This window comes from Plectropomus leopardus, chromosome 22 (genome assembly GCF_026936395.1).
Source record: "Plectropomus leopardus strain MGB_pleo_1.0 chromosome 22, ASM2693639v1, whole genome shotgun sequence".
Classification (NCBI taxonomy): Eukaryota; Metazoa; Chordata; class Actinopteri; order Perciformes; family Serranidae; genus Plectropomus; species Plectropomus leopardus.
The window spans coordinates 18932370-18946872 of record NC_142197.1 but is presented as its reverse complement, the minus strand read 5'-3'; the positions used below and the strand labels follow the sequence as shown (position 1 = coordinate 18946872).

The following is a 14503-nucleotide window of genomic DNA, read 5'->3' as shown; positions in this document are numbered from 1 at the left end:
TCAAGCAAGAAGCAGCATATTTAAAACAAAACTCACTTCACATCTGCCTCAGTTTTGACATAAGAGATTTTCTTACTTCAGTTTGTGAACCCACGAAAAAATGTGATTTCTAGATTTAATGTGGTATTAAATTCCTTGTAGAAATATCAACTTTTAGGGCTAGTGGTTGTTTTGCAGCGCATAAACTCATTCACACAGACCTCTGCAGTTTGCTGTGTTCCAACATTGACCAGACCAGTTCAAGCTGTGGCCCCAGAAGCACTGTTTCTCTGGCTCTCTCTTATCCGCAGCCAAGCCAAGTCTCCAGGCTGAGTTTTTATCAGCTCGTGAAAACTGCAGCCATGATAAGAAGTATAGGTGGTTGCACAGCTGACGGGTCAGCTTGATAGGAGAGAAGAGGGGGAAAAAAAGAAGCTCAGGACAAATCCACCAGGTTTGGTCACCGTGATGATTGCAGTCCAATTTAGAGAACTGTTCACTTTGAAGTTTCTAACCGTGAAGCTAAATTGAGGAAGAGGAGAGGGAGGTGAAGGGTTGAAAGTTGAAGCTAAGAAAAAAAAGTTTCTCTTTGTGTCCTCACACTTTCTTTCTTTTTTCTTTTGTTTCACTCAGGTTGGCAAGAAATGATGATGATGAGGAGGAGGCAGCTCGCGAAAGGAGGCGCAGGGCACGCCAGGAGAGGATGAAGAGCAGGGAGGGTGAGGAGTCCAGCGGACAGCCAGACAGTCTGGTTCTGACCAACAGCCACAGGTGACACATATTATACAATACCAAATATACAGGTTCTGTCTGTGACAAATAAAAAGTCAGCAGCTGATTGCTCAACTCTCAGTTTCAGTTCTGCTGAAGAAGCAAAAGAGGAACAACGAATGGGGGAAAAAATATCACTGAAGTATCACCCCACCCAGTAAAAGTGTTTTCTGTGTGGTAAACATCAGCACATCTCAAAAGAATGTCAGCAAAAAGAAAACAGTATATTGTTGGGTTTTCAGCTCCCGTCAATACGTTTTTAATGAAAGCAATTGTAAAGTATTCTGTTTTCATCCAATACTTATACCCAGATATCACCAGAGCAAATCAAAATAGAGCTTGTTTATCAAAAAAAAACGCGCAGGGGGTTACCCCCCCACACACACCTTACAAATATCCAGGCTCAGTTTTTACTGATATATAACACTTATTTTGTTTTATTTTGTATGATTTTGAAATTAGTAATAAAACACTCAACCACTACCTGACATAAAGTGATATTATTTTATGGCCATATGGCCCAATAAAAAGCAGGACAGATGCTCACTTTGATATTCCAAAAGGTCTGATAGCCCACAGGAACAGTGCTGGGCTTTGAAGCCAATTTGACAAAGTGACCAAATCATGTAACTACAACTTCAAGGTCTATCATACAATGCCATTGGGCCCAAAAATACTTTTTCACATAGACTTATATTGTGAAAGAGACATCTTTAAATCATTGCATACATGTTTTCTCAATCTCTGTGACATGACTTGTTTCACTATTCAGATTTGATCCATTTGTTTCGATAACATTGCGAAAGTTAAGAAAAGCCACACCATTAAATCCCCTTTTCCCTGTTCGAGTTAGCAGAGGGCTAAAGCCAGAATAAGCCACTTGACCGTCTCTGGTGCACCTGCTCTGTGGGCCACATGCTACAGAAGATCCAGGTAATTTTAGACCTGGGAAGTCAAACATTTGAAGTTCCATGTGCCATTGAGCGGCTTTCATAGGGATGTATGCAGCCTCGCCTTTAAGACTGTATCCAGTTCTTTTTATACATCCATAGTAAAAATCTGACAGCATTCAGGGACACCTGCGCAGTGGATGTCGTAGTTGTGAACTTTTTTTTCTTAATCCCAGAAGCACTGGAAGTGACACTCAGTTGCTACGGTGGGTAACAGGCTTGTTAGTCAGACATGCTAACTTTGACAGCGTACGTGAGAGCAGACAAACATACTGTCCAATCCATTCCATATGCATTTGCTCTTGTATCCTGGGTTTTGGAAAACCTCAAAAAAGACTCCACCCTTCAAAATCTTTAGATACGCCGTCCAATGCACACCACTTCAATATGTGGAGAAATCCAAAGCGTGACAGGTCTGCTGTGACTAGTTATGGTGCTGGCTAAGCTGACATACTGTAACTTTGTCAGGAGTTTTATGATAAGATTCTGTGAAGTGGCTTTTTCAAAGCATTATTCCTATTTGCATCCTCAAATAAAGTCAACCAGTGCAAGAGTTGAATGTCACTCTCTACCCATTTACAGCTGTCAACACAATAACCAACACATGATCTCAAACCTATCCATCAGAAAGACTGCCATGGGAACAAAGGAGCTAAATATCAGTTTCTGTGCCGTTTTCTGAGGCCATGAGATCAATCGTCTTGGCCACGGTGAAAGTGGTGGGTTGCTGTGACATCTAGCAGCACAGACGATGCTTTGTGGACGTGAATGTTTCCCCTCTATGAGCTCAGAGATACATCCTGGGCTGGTCAAACAACAAGGGGATTGTGCAGGAGGATGCTGGGACTGGACCTAGTGTTGGCTAGCTATTGTCGATTGTGTAGATGCAAGGATAATGTTTGCCAGACTTTTAGGTCAGAATATTATGAGTCATGCTATTTGGACCGAGGTGGATGGATGTACAGTTGGTGTTTGGTGGATTGAAATACAGAAATATATAATAGATACTTTAAGCTTACATTGTGTTTAGCCATGCAGTTGGTCATTTGGAAATTGAGTCCACCACTTTGCTCCAAATTTCAATATAACAGACTTAATTTTCAGCAAAGGATAAATCATACTTACTGAGTTCCCAGAGTTATCCTTTTTGCATGTTTTTTTGTACAAAGCAACTATTACGGATAAAAATTTAAATGGAAACCTGGAATCCAATAGAGATTCACTTTATTTTCTGTTTATTTTAAGGCCTGACCAATAGTTTATTTTTAAGAATATCTGTGGTGAAAACTGGTCAGTACAGCCAGTTGTCAGCATTCTCCACATACTGGCCAAAGAGCTGACAATAATGTGGCAGCCGCTCTCTGTAAACTTTGATTTCCTTTCACTGAATTTAATTTTGTTTATTTGCAACTCAGAGGTTTTCTTGAGCATTCATCCTTTTTTTTTGGTATCAGTGGCCAGCGTAAGTCACAGTCAGGCAGTTGATCAGGTCTAACATACTCAGAGAGACTTAACTGGGTATATGGTAAGGCTGCATGATATGAGGAAAATGATGAAGATGAATGTTGAATATCATAATAATGGTAATAGTTGAGATAAATAAACAGATAGTAAAGTCAAATAAGTTCTGCCTCTCTACTACTTTGACTATATCAATCAACTAATCATTTTGTCCCATGAAATCACAAGAACCTGAATTCAGTGAAATGCAATAATAAAGTGAATAATGTACAATAATGCAATTTATTATATGGAGAAAAAAATACAACAAATTGCTTGTTGAATCAAAAGATGAAAGGAAATAATTATTTTAATGGAAAAAAAGAACATCAAACGGAACATAAAAGGCACCAATAACAAGAGGACGTTTTCTGCTGATGTTCTGTTTCAACTAACTCAAAAATCCCTGAGCACATGGATGTTCACAATGAACATTATAAACAATGGCTTAAAAAATATCCTCTTATCACCACTCCAGGCTTTACAGGTACTCTGCCAGAAAAAACTTGCATGTTATTCATGCTTGGTTTCATCTGTGCTCATCTTTTCACATTTTCCTATTCCTTTCCTAACCATACTTTTCCTTTCAAATATGCAGAGTAGTGCAGCAGCACTCGTTTAATAATCCTCACTCTTATACTTGTAGATTCTGCGTCAGAATCTGACAGAATCAGACAGCCTGTCTGATTGAACAGAAAGTTAACAGCAGGGCTCAACAAAACAGCTCTTACAGACAGGATGTAATTTACAGTGTGCAAAATAATCATTTATATATCAGTGACTCACGGCGTTTTACCTTGAATCTTGAAAACTTTTTGTTTTTCCAGCATGTCTCCACGGTGTACTTAGAACCCAAGAAAGGCAAATATTTTGTACCATGTTTAACAACAGCAAACTTATATCAAAATATCTGCTCTTAAAATGCATGGTCGCTTAAACTTTATGACACTTCAGTACAAACAGTCTCAGTCAATGGCCAAATGGCAGCACAGGCATGCGTTGAACTCTGCTAACGTGGAGTTTATGCTTAAGTGCCCAGTCACACTGAGGGTGCACCACTCGGACGGAAGTGTTTTGTTTTTTTATCGTAATGTTTCTGCAAAAATGCATGTGTTTGGGAAATACAGGGCATACGACTGGATAAATGAGAATTGTATAATACTGCATGAGTTGGATGAGAGTTAGCAAACAAATGTTTTGGCATAGTTTTGATGTTGTTGAACGAAGACTCCCCTTTTTTTGGATTCTTTGTTCAACATGGAAGCGTGCAAGAATAAACGTTTTCTTAAAAAACTCTGTGAAAGTATTCTTTTAATTCATTGTTACTATATTTAAAGTGCAATATTGCAGTGTTTCATGATGTGTTTATTGCTTAAGTTGACATTGCAATGTCAGAAAAATCCAATAATATATTGTGCAGCTCTAGCATATTCTTTTGATAATTTTGTCTTTTCTGTCATTTTCCGTTGTGTGCCAGGTCAGAGATCTAGTTCCAAGTGAGATAATTTAGTACAGCTGTTGTGCTGTTTTGTTTTGTCCTTTCCTCCTAATTAAATGTCACACATTAGTTACTCACAACCGCTTAAAATGAACAACACAACAAGTCTCTTACCACTAAACAACTATGACACTTGCAGGCCTTGATTAAGGGCATCTCAGTGGTAACAGGAGATAACATTATGCATTCAGTCTAACAGCTGACGTCTGCTGCTCTGGCCTTGAGGCTTCTTCTTCGTTAACAAAGGACCACACAGTGAAATGTTTGTCTCCTCTCTCTCCTCACAGCGTGACAGAGACAGTGTCTGTGAGCAGCTCTTACGGAGGAGGTGGCGGCGGAGACGACGAGGACCAGGCCCTGCTGGATCGCATGGCCAAGCGCGAGGAGAGACGGCAGAGACGCATGAGAGAGGCGCTAGAAAGACAAAAGGAGCTGGACGCCACCGACGACAGCGTCACCACGGAGAAAAACAATGCAGAAGAGGAGAGGCCATCCTCCTGGCGCAGGGGTCGTTACCGTGACAATGAGGACGATGATGTGAAGACAGAGATGTACAGCTCGAGGAGAGAGGAAAAGGAGCAAGAGGAGCCGAGGGAGGAGGAAGAGGCAGCTCCTGAGGGTGGAGAGGAGGAAGATGAGGGTGTAGATGAAGGCCAGAAAGTGGAGGTGATGGAAGAGAAACCGAGAAGGTCTTATTTGAGAGAACAGGTGAGTTATCTTTTTATTATTACTCAGTTGTGTTAGCCTTTTATTGTAATTTTTGTAGTTGACAGTGGATGCAAATGTGATGCTTGTTTCTGTAGGAATCAACAGAAGAAGCTAAAAATCACATCAAGGTATGGTCGTCACTTTATTGGCTTCTGAATGCACATCCTTGATTCAATCACTGTTTTCCTTCAAAGAACTGCTGTAAACCTTTTTCATAGGAACTCACAGAAGAAGAAACACATTCAGTAGTCAGTGAGGTTTCAAACCAGGCCAAGTCAGAGGCTGAGGAGGATGCAGTAGCATCAGAGGAGGCTGTGGAGGTACCTGAGGATGATTGTGTAGATTATTCATCAAAGTCTATGACTCTCACAAATGACACTGAAGAGGACAATGAGGTAGCTGAAATACTGCATTCAGAAGATAATGAGGTATCATTCATGTGGTAAGATTTTCAGTAGAGGTGTGTTGCACAGCACAGAAAAATCTCTGGGTAACTTCAGCGTCGACATGCATCTTTACAGTCCCCATTGAAAGAGCTAGGGATCATTTATACTCCTTTTGCATATGTAAATAGTCTGTTTCAAACTTTGTAAATGTCACCGCCCTCATACCTCCATGCACCCTTTTTCGAAAGCATAGACAGAGCCAATAGATGGCACTAAAGAGAGGAATCAAAAGTTTCTGACAACAGCAAATAAAGCAACAGTGGAGGAGGCCGTAATGATATACCTTTTAACGGAGGCAGTGTTGTAGATGGTGGTGGTCTGTGAGCCCATAAATACATTGTAACATGTGGACCAAGAATTCACTGTTTTGTCAATTTGTTCCATTCAGTCATTTTTTAAAATGTCATCGTCATTCCCTGGTTGTTTCCTGCTTGAACTACGCTACACTGCCCAACGATCTCCCATGGTACTGCTCCATTTCATCTGTATCCGCAAGCTTTCAGAAAATGTGCACAAATATGGACAAAATGAGTACGGACAGAAGGCTCCATCCGTGTCCATATATGTATCCAGCATTGAGCATAAATGAGCTCATAAAACATCTTTATTTTCTGTACTGTGATGTATTTTTCAGTGAAACGGGATATTGCATATTACTGGACTGCTAAAAAGTGGCTGCGCTTCGAGTTAAGCACGATACAGAGCTAAAGCAGACTATTGGCTACACACATACCTCCCTCGCCATTAGATTAGGAGGATGTTGGAGAGATAAATGTGAAGTTTAATGTTTTACATGACCAGTGTGGCTAACTCGTCGCCCAACGTCTCATTTGATTTTGTAAACGCGATATCTCTAGAACGCCTTGCGAGAATTTCTTCAAATTTGGCACAAATGTGAACTTGGACAAGACAATGAACTGATTAGATTTGGTGGTCAAAGGTTAAGGTCACTGTGACCTGGCATACGTCTCATTCCCTTGTGACAAAGATCGTTCACTCGGACTAAAACTGGGAAAATGTATTTTTCATATCATGGGGACTTTAAAGAGATGTAAAAACAGAAATCTTTCCAGATTAAACCACAAAATTTTTCTTAATAAGGCTGTCTTGTTGACCTAGTGATTTATATCGGAGCCAGACGCTGAAATTACCCAGACACCCCGAGTCGTCACAGTGTGGCTTGCACCAACTGGTGGTTACTGAGCCTACATTTTAGTGGTCACAGTGTTTGTCTGCATGTCTTCCACCTCAGCTGTGAGAGCAGCAACACTTATTACACCGACTCCACTCCAAGAACTCACTGTAGATGTTATTTAAAATAATGCATGTTTACTACAAGGGGACATTATAAGGAGATCCGTGAGGTATCATATGTGTATATTTCCAGTTAAATGTTTTGGACCAGGCTATGATTTTAGAAACTTTGAAAACAAAAATTACTAATCCCAAACTTGTCCACACAAATATGTTTTTAAAGTCCAAGCAAACCTAAGAACAATGTATTATTGCATCAGTAAAGGCTTATAATTTATCATGAAACCCCGAAGCTATGCCTTCCAAACTCTTTGCCACACCACAAAAGTGACTTCATTTCTTGTGTAGCCTCCTCATACATTGACAAACAAAACGCCCTCACGAACAAAGCATTTCATTTTGTAGTCAACAGAGGTCTGTATGACCTCTTTAGACAAGAGCGCCTATCGGTTCAAGATGCCTCTGATGGTGTAAACAACGATGCTCAAAGATGCGTCATATTTCTTGGCATTCTCACTGTCAATATGCATTTCTGGTGACATTTCATATATCTCCAAGTAAAAAGTGTGAATTCTTTTTATCTCTTGTTGAGCTGACATTTGCCTGCTAAATCTCAGATTGTTGCAAAGACCTAATAATTCGTAAAGACGGTCTTAACAAAGGCTGTATTAAAGGTATGCTAGTACAGGTGTGCTGAAAAGGCCCACCTGCTCAGCCTATATAATCCTAAAGAAAATACTTCGCCTACAATATGACCATTCCCATATTCATTACTTGAACTGTCTTACCTTAAATTCAGCAAGAATTCTGTCTCTCACATGCCTGGTAAGAAAAGTCTTAATGAATTGAATTAAAGGGGACTGTTTTTAACAACAGCAAAACTATATAGAAACATTAGTTTACAAACTCCTTATACATCTCATGCAGTATGATCCAAGTCTCATTTATCCAGTCGTATGCTAAGTATTTCCTGAACCCATGCATTCTTGCTAAAACCTTACCATTTAAAACACTTCACATATGAGTTGCTCTTAGAGAGCAAGCATGTGCGTTTGAACTCTGCTCCTTAATTTCATTGAGCAGAGTTCAAATCAAAAGTAATGGACGGGACCACAGCTGTGGATCTGATTCATAGACTAAGGCGACGCCTCGCAGTGAGCACACCCTTAGTAATGCTTAATATAAGCCTTTATAAAATGTTAGTGGGTGAGTTATGTAAACATTCACCCCAATACAGTTGTCATGACCAGGAAATCAGCTATAGAGACCAAAACTGTTTTTACCAGGCGGTTAACTTGTTTATTTCAGCTGTTAAGTTTGGCATTTTTAATGTGGGGCTCTATGAGGATTATCTCGCTTTTGGAGCCAGCCTCATGTGGCCATTTGATAAACTGCAGTTTTTGACACTTTCACTGAGGTTCCTGTGCACACTCTTACCCAGGCATGCTACTGGGTCCTACATCAGACTATTTATGTTGAAGTGTTTTTAATAGTACGTTTTTAGCAAAAATGCATGTGCTTGAGAGGCATGGAGCATACGACTGAATAAACAGGAATTGATTCATACCGCAAAAGTTGTGTGTGAGTTTGTTAACGGTTGCTTTGATATGGTTTTGTTGTTGTTAACACGGACCCCATTTACTTCAATTCAATTCAGACTTCTCAGTTTTTGGATTCTCCATTCGACGTGGAGGTACGTAAGAAAAACAAAGTTTTCTTCACATTCAAGGTAACACAGGGTAAGTAACCGATGTACACATGGTCATTTTGTGGTTGAAATAAAAAAGAAAAGAAAAATAGGCTGCTAGATGGCATTAACAGATGGACAAATGTACCTCTTGTGCTACATGTTAATAATATAAGGTGCTTTAAAAGCTTAACTGGCAGTGTACATATTGGGCTTGGACACACGATAATTATAATCTATAAAACTCGAATGATATTTTTGATGATGTCAGCAATAGAAAACAGAGACACTCCCATGATGATCACATGTTAGATAATCCCGTCTCAGCAGTAATTCTGGAGTGGACGCTGTGTTGTGTGATGTTCTGTGTTATTTTGTTTCGAGTGTGCTCTCATCCTCTTTCTCATTCGACATCCTGCAATTCCCAATTCAGCCAAACCACCAAACGCGTCTTTGCTCACTTGGTCCCCACGTTCGTTTCTGTGCAGATGAACGAGAGAGGCTCAGCCAGGGAGGACAGAGAGGAGCAGAGGAAGCAGAACGGAGGGCTGCACGAGGAGGAGGCAGCTCCCAAACAGCACAGGAAACCCGAGAGGACCCTCAGGTACACAGACACAACAACACACACATCAAGTGACCTCGTGGTTTCCACTGAGGCCAGATTGGGGATTGCCAGGCCTGATGAATTATTCAAGAAACCCTGCTTTCAGCAAAGTTCATGTCCTAATTTGTTGCCTGTTAAGACTGTGGGCCTGAAAACTCAAGAATAATTGCTTGAATGTGATTGGTCTGTGAATTATTGTTTAAATATCAAGAATCAAAACAGTTCATACAGTTCAAACATGTTCTCCAATTCTCCTTCAATCGTGGAGATGCACCAATACAGATTTCTCAGGCCTACATACAATGGGTTAGGGTTAGGGTTAGGGTTAGGGTTATTTTCTCACTTGGCTGGGTACATAGATAATATAATAATATAGATATTAACATAATTATTGTTAATATAGATCTAAAAATACAAGTAACATTTTCCAGCCAAGCTTATTATAACTAAGTACTTTGCTCAAAAAAAGGTGTGATGCTTTTATCTTGAAGCTAGTTTGACAATTATAGGTGACAAACTGAAATTCCGATTCCCCAACTGCTCAAATATTGGCAGTAAAACATTATAATAAAAAAACTAACTAATGAGTCCTAAAACCCACAAAGCCGCATTGCAGCACCCCTCGTTCCCTCATCTCAAAGTCAATGGGTTTTAGGTTAGAAGCCTGAAATGGGTTTGTGCTTAACACAAGCTCAAGACTTTAATGTTTTGGTTTACAACATAAGATTTGTCATTAAATACGCCACTACCACACTGAAGCTGTTATGTGTCTTTAATAAGGCGACTACACAACGTCATCAAGCTGAACATGACTTTAAAAGCTCGTAGCTGTGAGGATGCAACCATAGTGTAGTTAGTTTTAGCTTAACTAGAGCTTTTTACTTCTGGTGATTGCATTTAGGCTTCAAAAATCCTGAAAGTGGTGTTCACTTAATTGGTGTTAAAATGTCTTAAAAATGGTAAGACATGGGATGTAAGATTTTTATGAATTGCTTTTGTGATGTTTGATTGTAAGATTGAAAAAATACAAAAGAAATACAGAATTCCTCTTGCATTAATGTTTCCCTTTTCTTAAGTAATTGATGTCAGTTCATGTTTTTTCCCTTCAGTTTTGGCTACTGTAGAATTGGTCTTTAATTAAATTCCGTGTGGCTCTAAAAAGTCGTAAATCCCACTTTTTTGAGCTAGAGGAACCCCATTAGTGGTTATCTACTCTTGACCGGTTGTGGAAAATTCCTTTATTAACTAATTTCTCGACACAAAAGTCAGTTTAGAAGATTAAGCCACACAACAAGCCAATCTTCGTGTTGCTTTCTAAATTAAGATATCCAGGAGTGTAAGGAAAAGACACAGATAGCTATGAGAAAAATGATTGATCGCATAAAATTAAAGCTAAATGTAGTACATTTTAAAGGGTATTAAATATGTCCTGCATTTACTGAATTACACCATGAAAGTGATGGAGGAGAAACCCTCATATTTCTCCTAACATGTCACACTGCGTGCATATGCTGAAAGGGGCAGCTTAATCAGACAGGAACTTATTGATGTTGCAGTCTGACATTTATCGTTCGGCGCTCACGCTGGTATAAAAGCATAGAAAGGTTGCCTGAGGCATCTGCAAAATAATTGAAAAGTGTGTCTGAATCTGATTTTCAAGCAAACAAGCTGTTTGTGTTCTGCAGTGAGCCGCAGCAGAGCAGTAGTGTGTTGCAGACATGGGTCACCTGCAGTCAGTCGCCAGCGTGAAACACTGAATGAAACTTGAGATATGCTGTAACATTATCTTTGAAAGGTGATTGTTGGTATTTGTTTGTGTGCACATTTGCTTTTGTCAGTGTGTGTTTGCTTGTCCATGAAAGAGATAAATCCTTAAAGTGTACGTTTAAATATTCAGTTTGTATCAAATGTCAAGCGTTAACCTGAATGTCAGCCGCCTTTGTGTCCTACTTCTTCAGTTTTTGTTTCTGTTGTTACTTGAACGTGTGCTCTGACCCGTGTTTGTGTGTCTGTCGCAGTCGCGGCAGTGTGCGTTCCCCAGAGGTGTCCGCGGGTGACGACCAGGACGACGCTGCCCGCTTGGAGGCAGAACGCAAGCTGGAGGAGCTGAAGCGCCGCCGTGACGACGCAGAGAGTGAGGAGTTTGAGAGGATGAGGCAGAAGCAGCAGGAGGCCGAAGCCGAGCTGGAGGAGCTGAAGAGGAAGAGGGAGGAGAGGAGGAAGGTGCTGGAAGAGGAGGAGAGGCAGAAAAAGCAGGAGGAGGCAGAGAGGAAAGCCAGAGAGGAGGTAGGGAAGACAGATATATATATATATATATTTATTTATTTATTTTCAGTCAATTTATGGATGCTGTTTGATCCATGCAGCTCTATCTGTCTACGTTGCTATTCTCTTTTTTATCCAGTTTCTTCTCTGTGATTTTTTTGAAGTTGAACTGAAATTTTAATTCTGCTCAGTTTTTGTGTTAGGAAATATAAACTAAAATGATACTACAGGTGCACAGTTTCATGTTTTTCAAAAGATACAAATGCTATCGGACATATTAAACAATATCTAAGCTTCAGGCATCTTTAGTTTCAGGGGATCCGCTGTCAGCTTCCATGGTGCGTTGTTAACTAGATCACATAGGCCTGTACAGCCGATTTAAGATCTGCCCCTAAATCAATGTAACGCTTCTTCAAACAGTTAAAGCCCTGTCTTCGCACAGGACCAGTGTTATCAGGGGACCTCGCGTGATTTAGTGATGTATGCACCATACGTCTGTGTTTCGTATGCTGCATATGCACAGGATAATCAAAGTCTATATTGTTCCCAATATCCTGTAAAACATTTAATTTATAATTGCCAACACAGCCTCCATTATTCTCAAACAGAAAAGAGGCAGAAAAAAAAGTGCAGAGAAAACAAAAAAAGAAAAAGCAAAAATAAATACTAACCCAAATCACAGATGCACCACTTCACGCAAGACTAACGTGGTCTCTGTATTTAGCAAAATATTGTATGTCATTAGCGGTGGAATTTCTACTTACTTACTACCATGGCTTTAATTTTCAATGACAGACATGGCAGATTTGCACAAGTTTAAGGTCACTGACGACCTCCATATGTTATTACAAATTACTAAAAAACCCCAAATAACACTAGTTCCTTTCAAATAGTGCTCAAGTTTGTGTTTCCTTTGGAAAGTGGAACTTTTCACAAATTTTTATGGCAGAAACTAGTTAGCTTATCTTGCTAATAAGCCCTGGACTGATGTTCTAAGAACAAATGAATCAAAAACAAAGCTACAAATAGAGAAACTTGTGATTTACAGAATAATGTAAGGAGAAACATACAAAGTAACACACAGAATAACATACAGAGTCACATCCGAGTCACAAACAGGGTAACAAATGGAGTAAATAACAGAGTAACGTACAGAGTACATACTGACTCACAAATGGAGTAACACACAGAGTAACTTATTGAGGACCATACAGGATAAAGTACAGAGTAACATACAGAATCACAAATGGAATAACATACAGGGTAATGTACAAAGTAACATACAGAGTTACAAACAAAGTAACATACCAAAAAATGGAGAGTCACAAACTAATGTACGGAGTAACGTAGTGCATAACATACAGGATACATATGGAGTAAGAAAGGGAGAAATGTACAGCCTTAATGTTACAGACAGCAAACTGAGTTACACATGGGGTCACATATAGAGTAACACACGGAGTAACATACAGAGTAATATGTGGAGTAATTTACAGAGTTACTTGGAGAGTAATGTGCAAAGTTAGAAACAGAGTAACAAACAGAGCCCTCACATCTCAGACAATGGTTGTCAGCTCTCCAGCTGTTTAACTGCCTGTGTGGACGTAGGATTTAAAATGATACATTTATTTTTAATGCCTGCCCACACAGACATTGGACTAATCAAATTACCAGCACTAGTTTTGGTTAGAACCAAAAATTTCACATGCCCCAGAGAGCACTAATGCAGGGGGCTAAAATACACATTACTCTAATTTCTTTTTGTTTTTAAATGACCTATTTTAATTTTGGTTGTATTTAAAACTTGTCTCATTTCTTTTGCTGATTTCTTCTTTTCATATCTATAAAGTTCGCAACCCATGTCCTCTTTCTTTTATTTTTCACACCACCACCTTCATGTTGATTTAGCCCTCACACCTGTGTGCGCTGAAACCCATGCATCACAGTCATACTAGTGCGGCGGTGACATTATCTCGCCATACTTCACTGTTATCCGACACATAACTCATGCATGTCATTCCTTCTGCCTCCTCTTATGACGACCTCATCCTTATGTATCTCAAACGTGATAACCTCCTCCTTCCTATGTGTTCACATCTGTATTCAGCCACGCCGTGTCGTCCATTTTCCTTTTCAGCCCGCTAGCTCTGTGGCCTTGCATTCTTACTATTACCCTGACTGGTCTTCTTTGTTGATCTTGGCTCTGAAAGTGGCGGCCCGTCTCTCGCTATCTGCCCCCGTTCTTCTCCTCTTGTGTGATGTTAATGAGGCCTTTTGGTTTGTAATTAAAAGATGGCCCAGAGATACAGAGAGACTAATTAACCAAGACAAGGCTGCTGGAGAGGGCTGATATACTGCCAAGCACCAGCCCTCTTCTGAATACAGTACAAATGGTTCATACATTAATTGTTTTAAAATAACAGTTGATAGTCTGCATGTCGCAAGCTTTCCAAAAAAAAATCTTTTTTTTTTTCCTGAGGCAGGCGATCACTGTAAATAAGACTTTGCTCTGAGTAATTGAATTTGTTCCTGACCTGCTTCATTAAATAAAGTGAGTAAATCAATTAGAAAGTGGCACATATCTATTGTCTGGGTCCGCTGCATTCCTGATTGCTGGTTGTCTGTCATGTCAGTGGCTTACGCTGTTCATTGCACTGACACATGAGCCACGTGAAAGTCATTCAACACACACACACCGTCCTTAAATGATTGTGCATTTGCTGCTCTGAACACTGTTAGTTTGTTCCCAGGGAAAATCCACTTGTACACAGGAAGCGTACGTTAGGTTTCCAGCAGCAACAGTGGATTGTTTAGAGTAAATATACAAGAGAAACGGCAGTT

The 14503-nt window shown here is 39.9% G+C and overlaps 1 protein-coding gene across 6 annotated transcripts in view; it reads left to right on the top strand.

Moving 5' to 3' along the window:
* The window catches only part of cald1a (caldesmon 1a), a 79777-nt gene that overhangs the window by 43960 nt on the left and 21314 nt on the right, over window positions 1–14503 (top strand). For 3 of the 6 annotated variants that reach the window (XR_015775467.1, XM_042511401.2, XM_042511402.2), the window contains exons 3-8: window positions 613–750; window positions 4986–5406; window positions 5502–5534; window positions 5625–5834; window positions 9282–9397; window positions 11416–11683. Coding sequence is in view for 5 of the 6 variants with exons in the window: in XM_042511401.2 (XP_042367335.1) it covers window positions 613–750; window positions 4986–5406; window positions 5502–5534; window positions 5625–5834; window positions 9282–9397; window positions 11416–11683 (1186 nt within the window). In the remaining variant the exon portion in view is untranslated. The remainder of the gene's footprint in view (window positions 1–612; window positions 751–4985; window positions 5407–5501; window positions 5535–5624; window positions 5835–9281; window positions 9398–11415; window positions 11684–14503) is intronic. The other 3 variants (XM_042511403.2, XM_042511404.2, XM_042511405.2) reach the window with 3 other exon arrangements.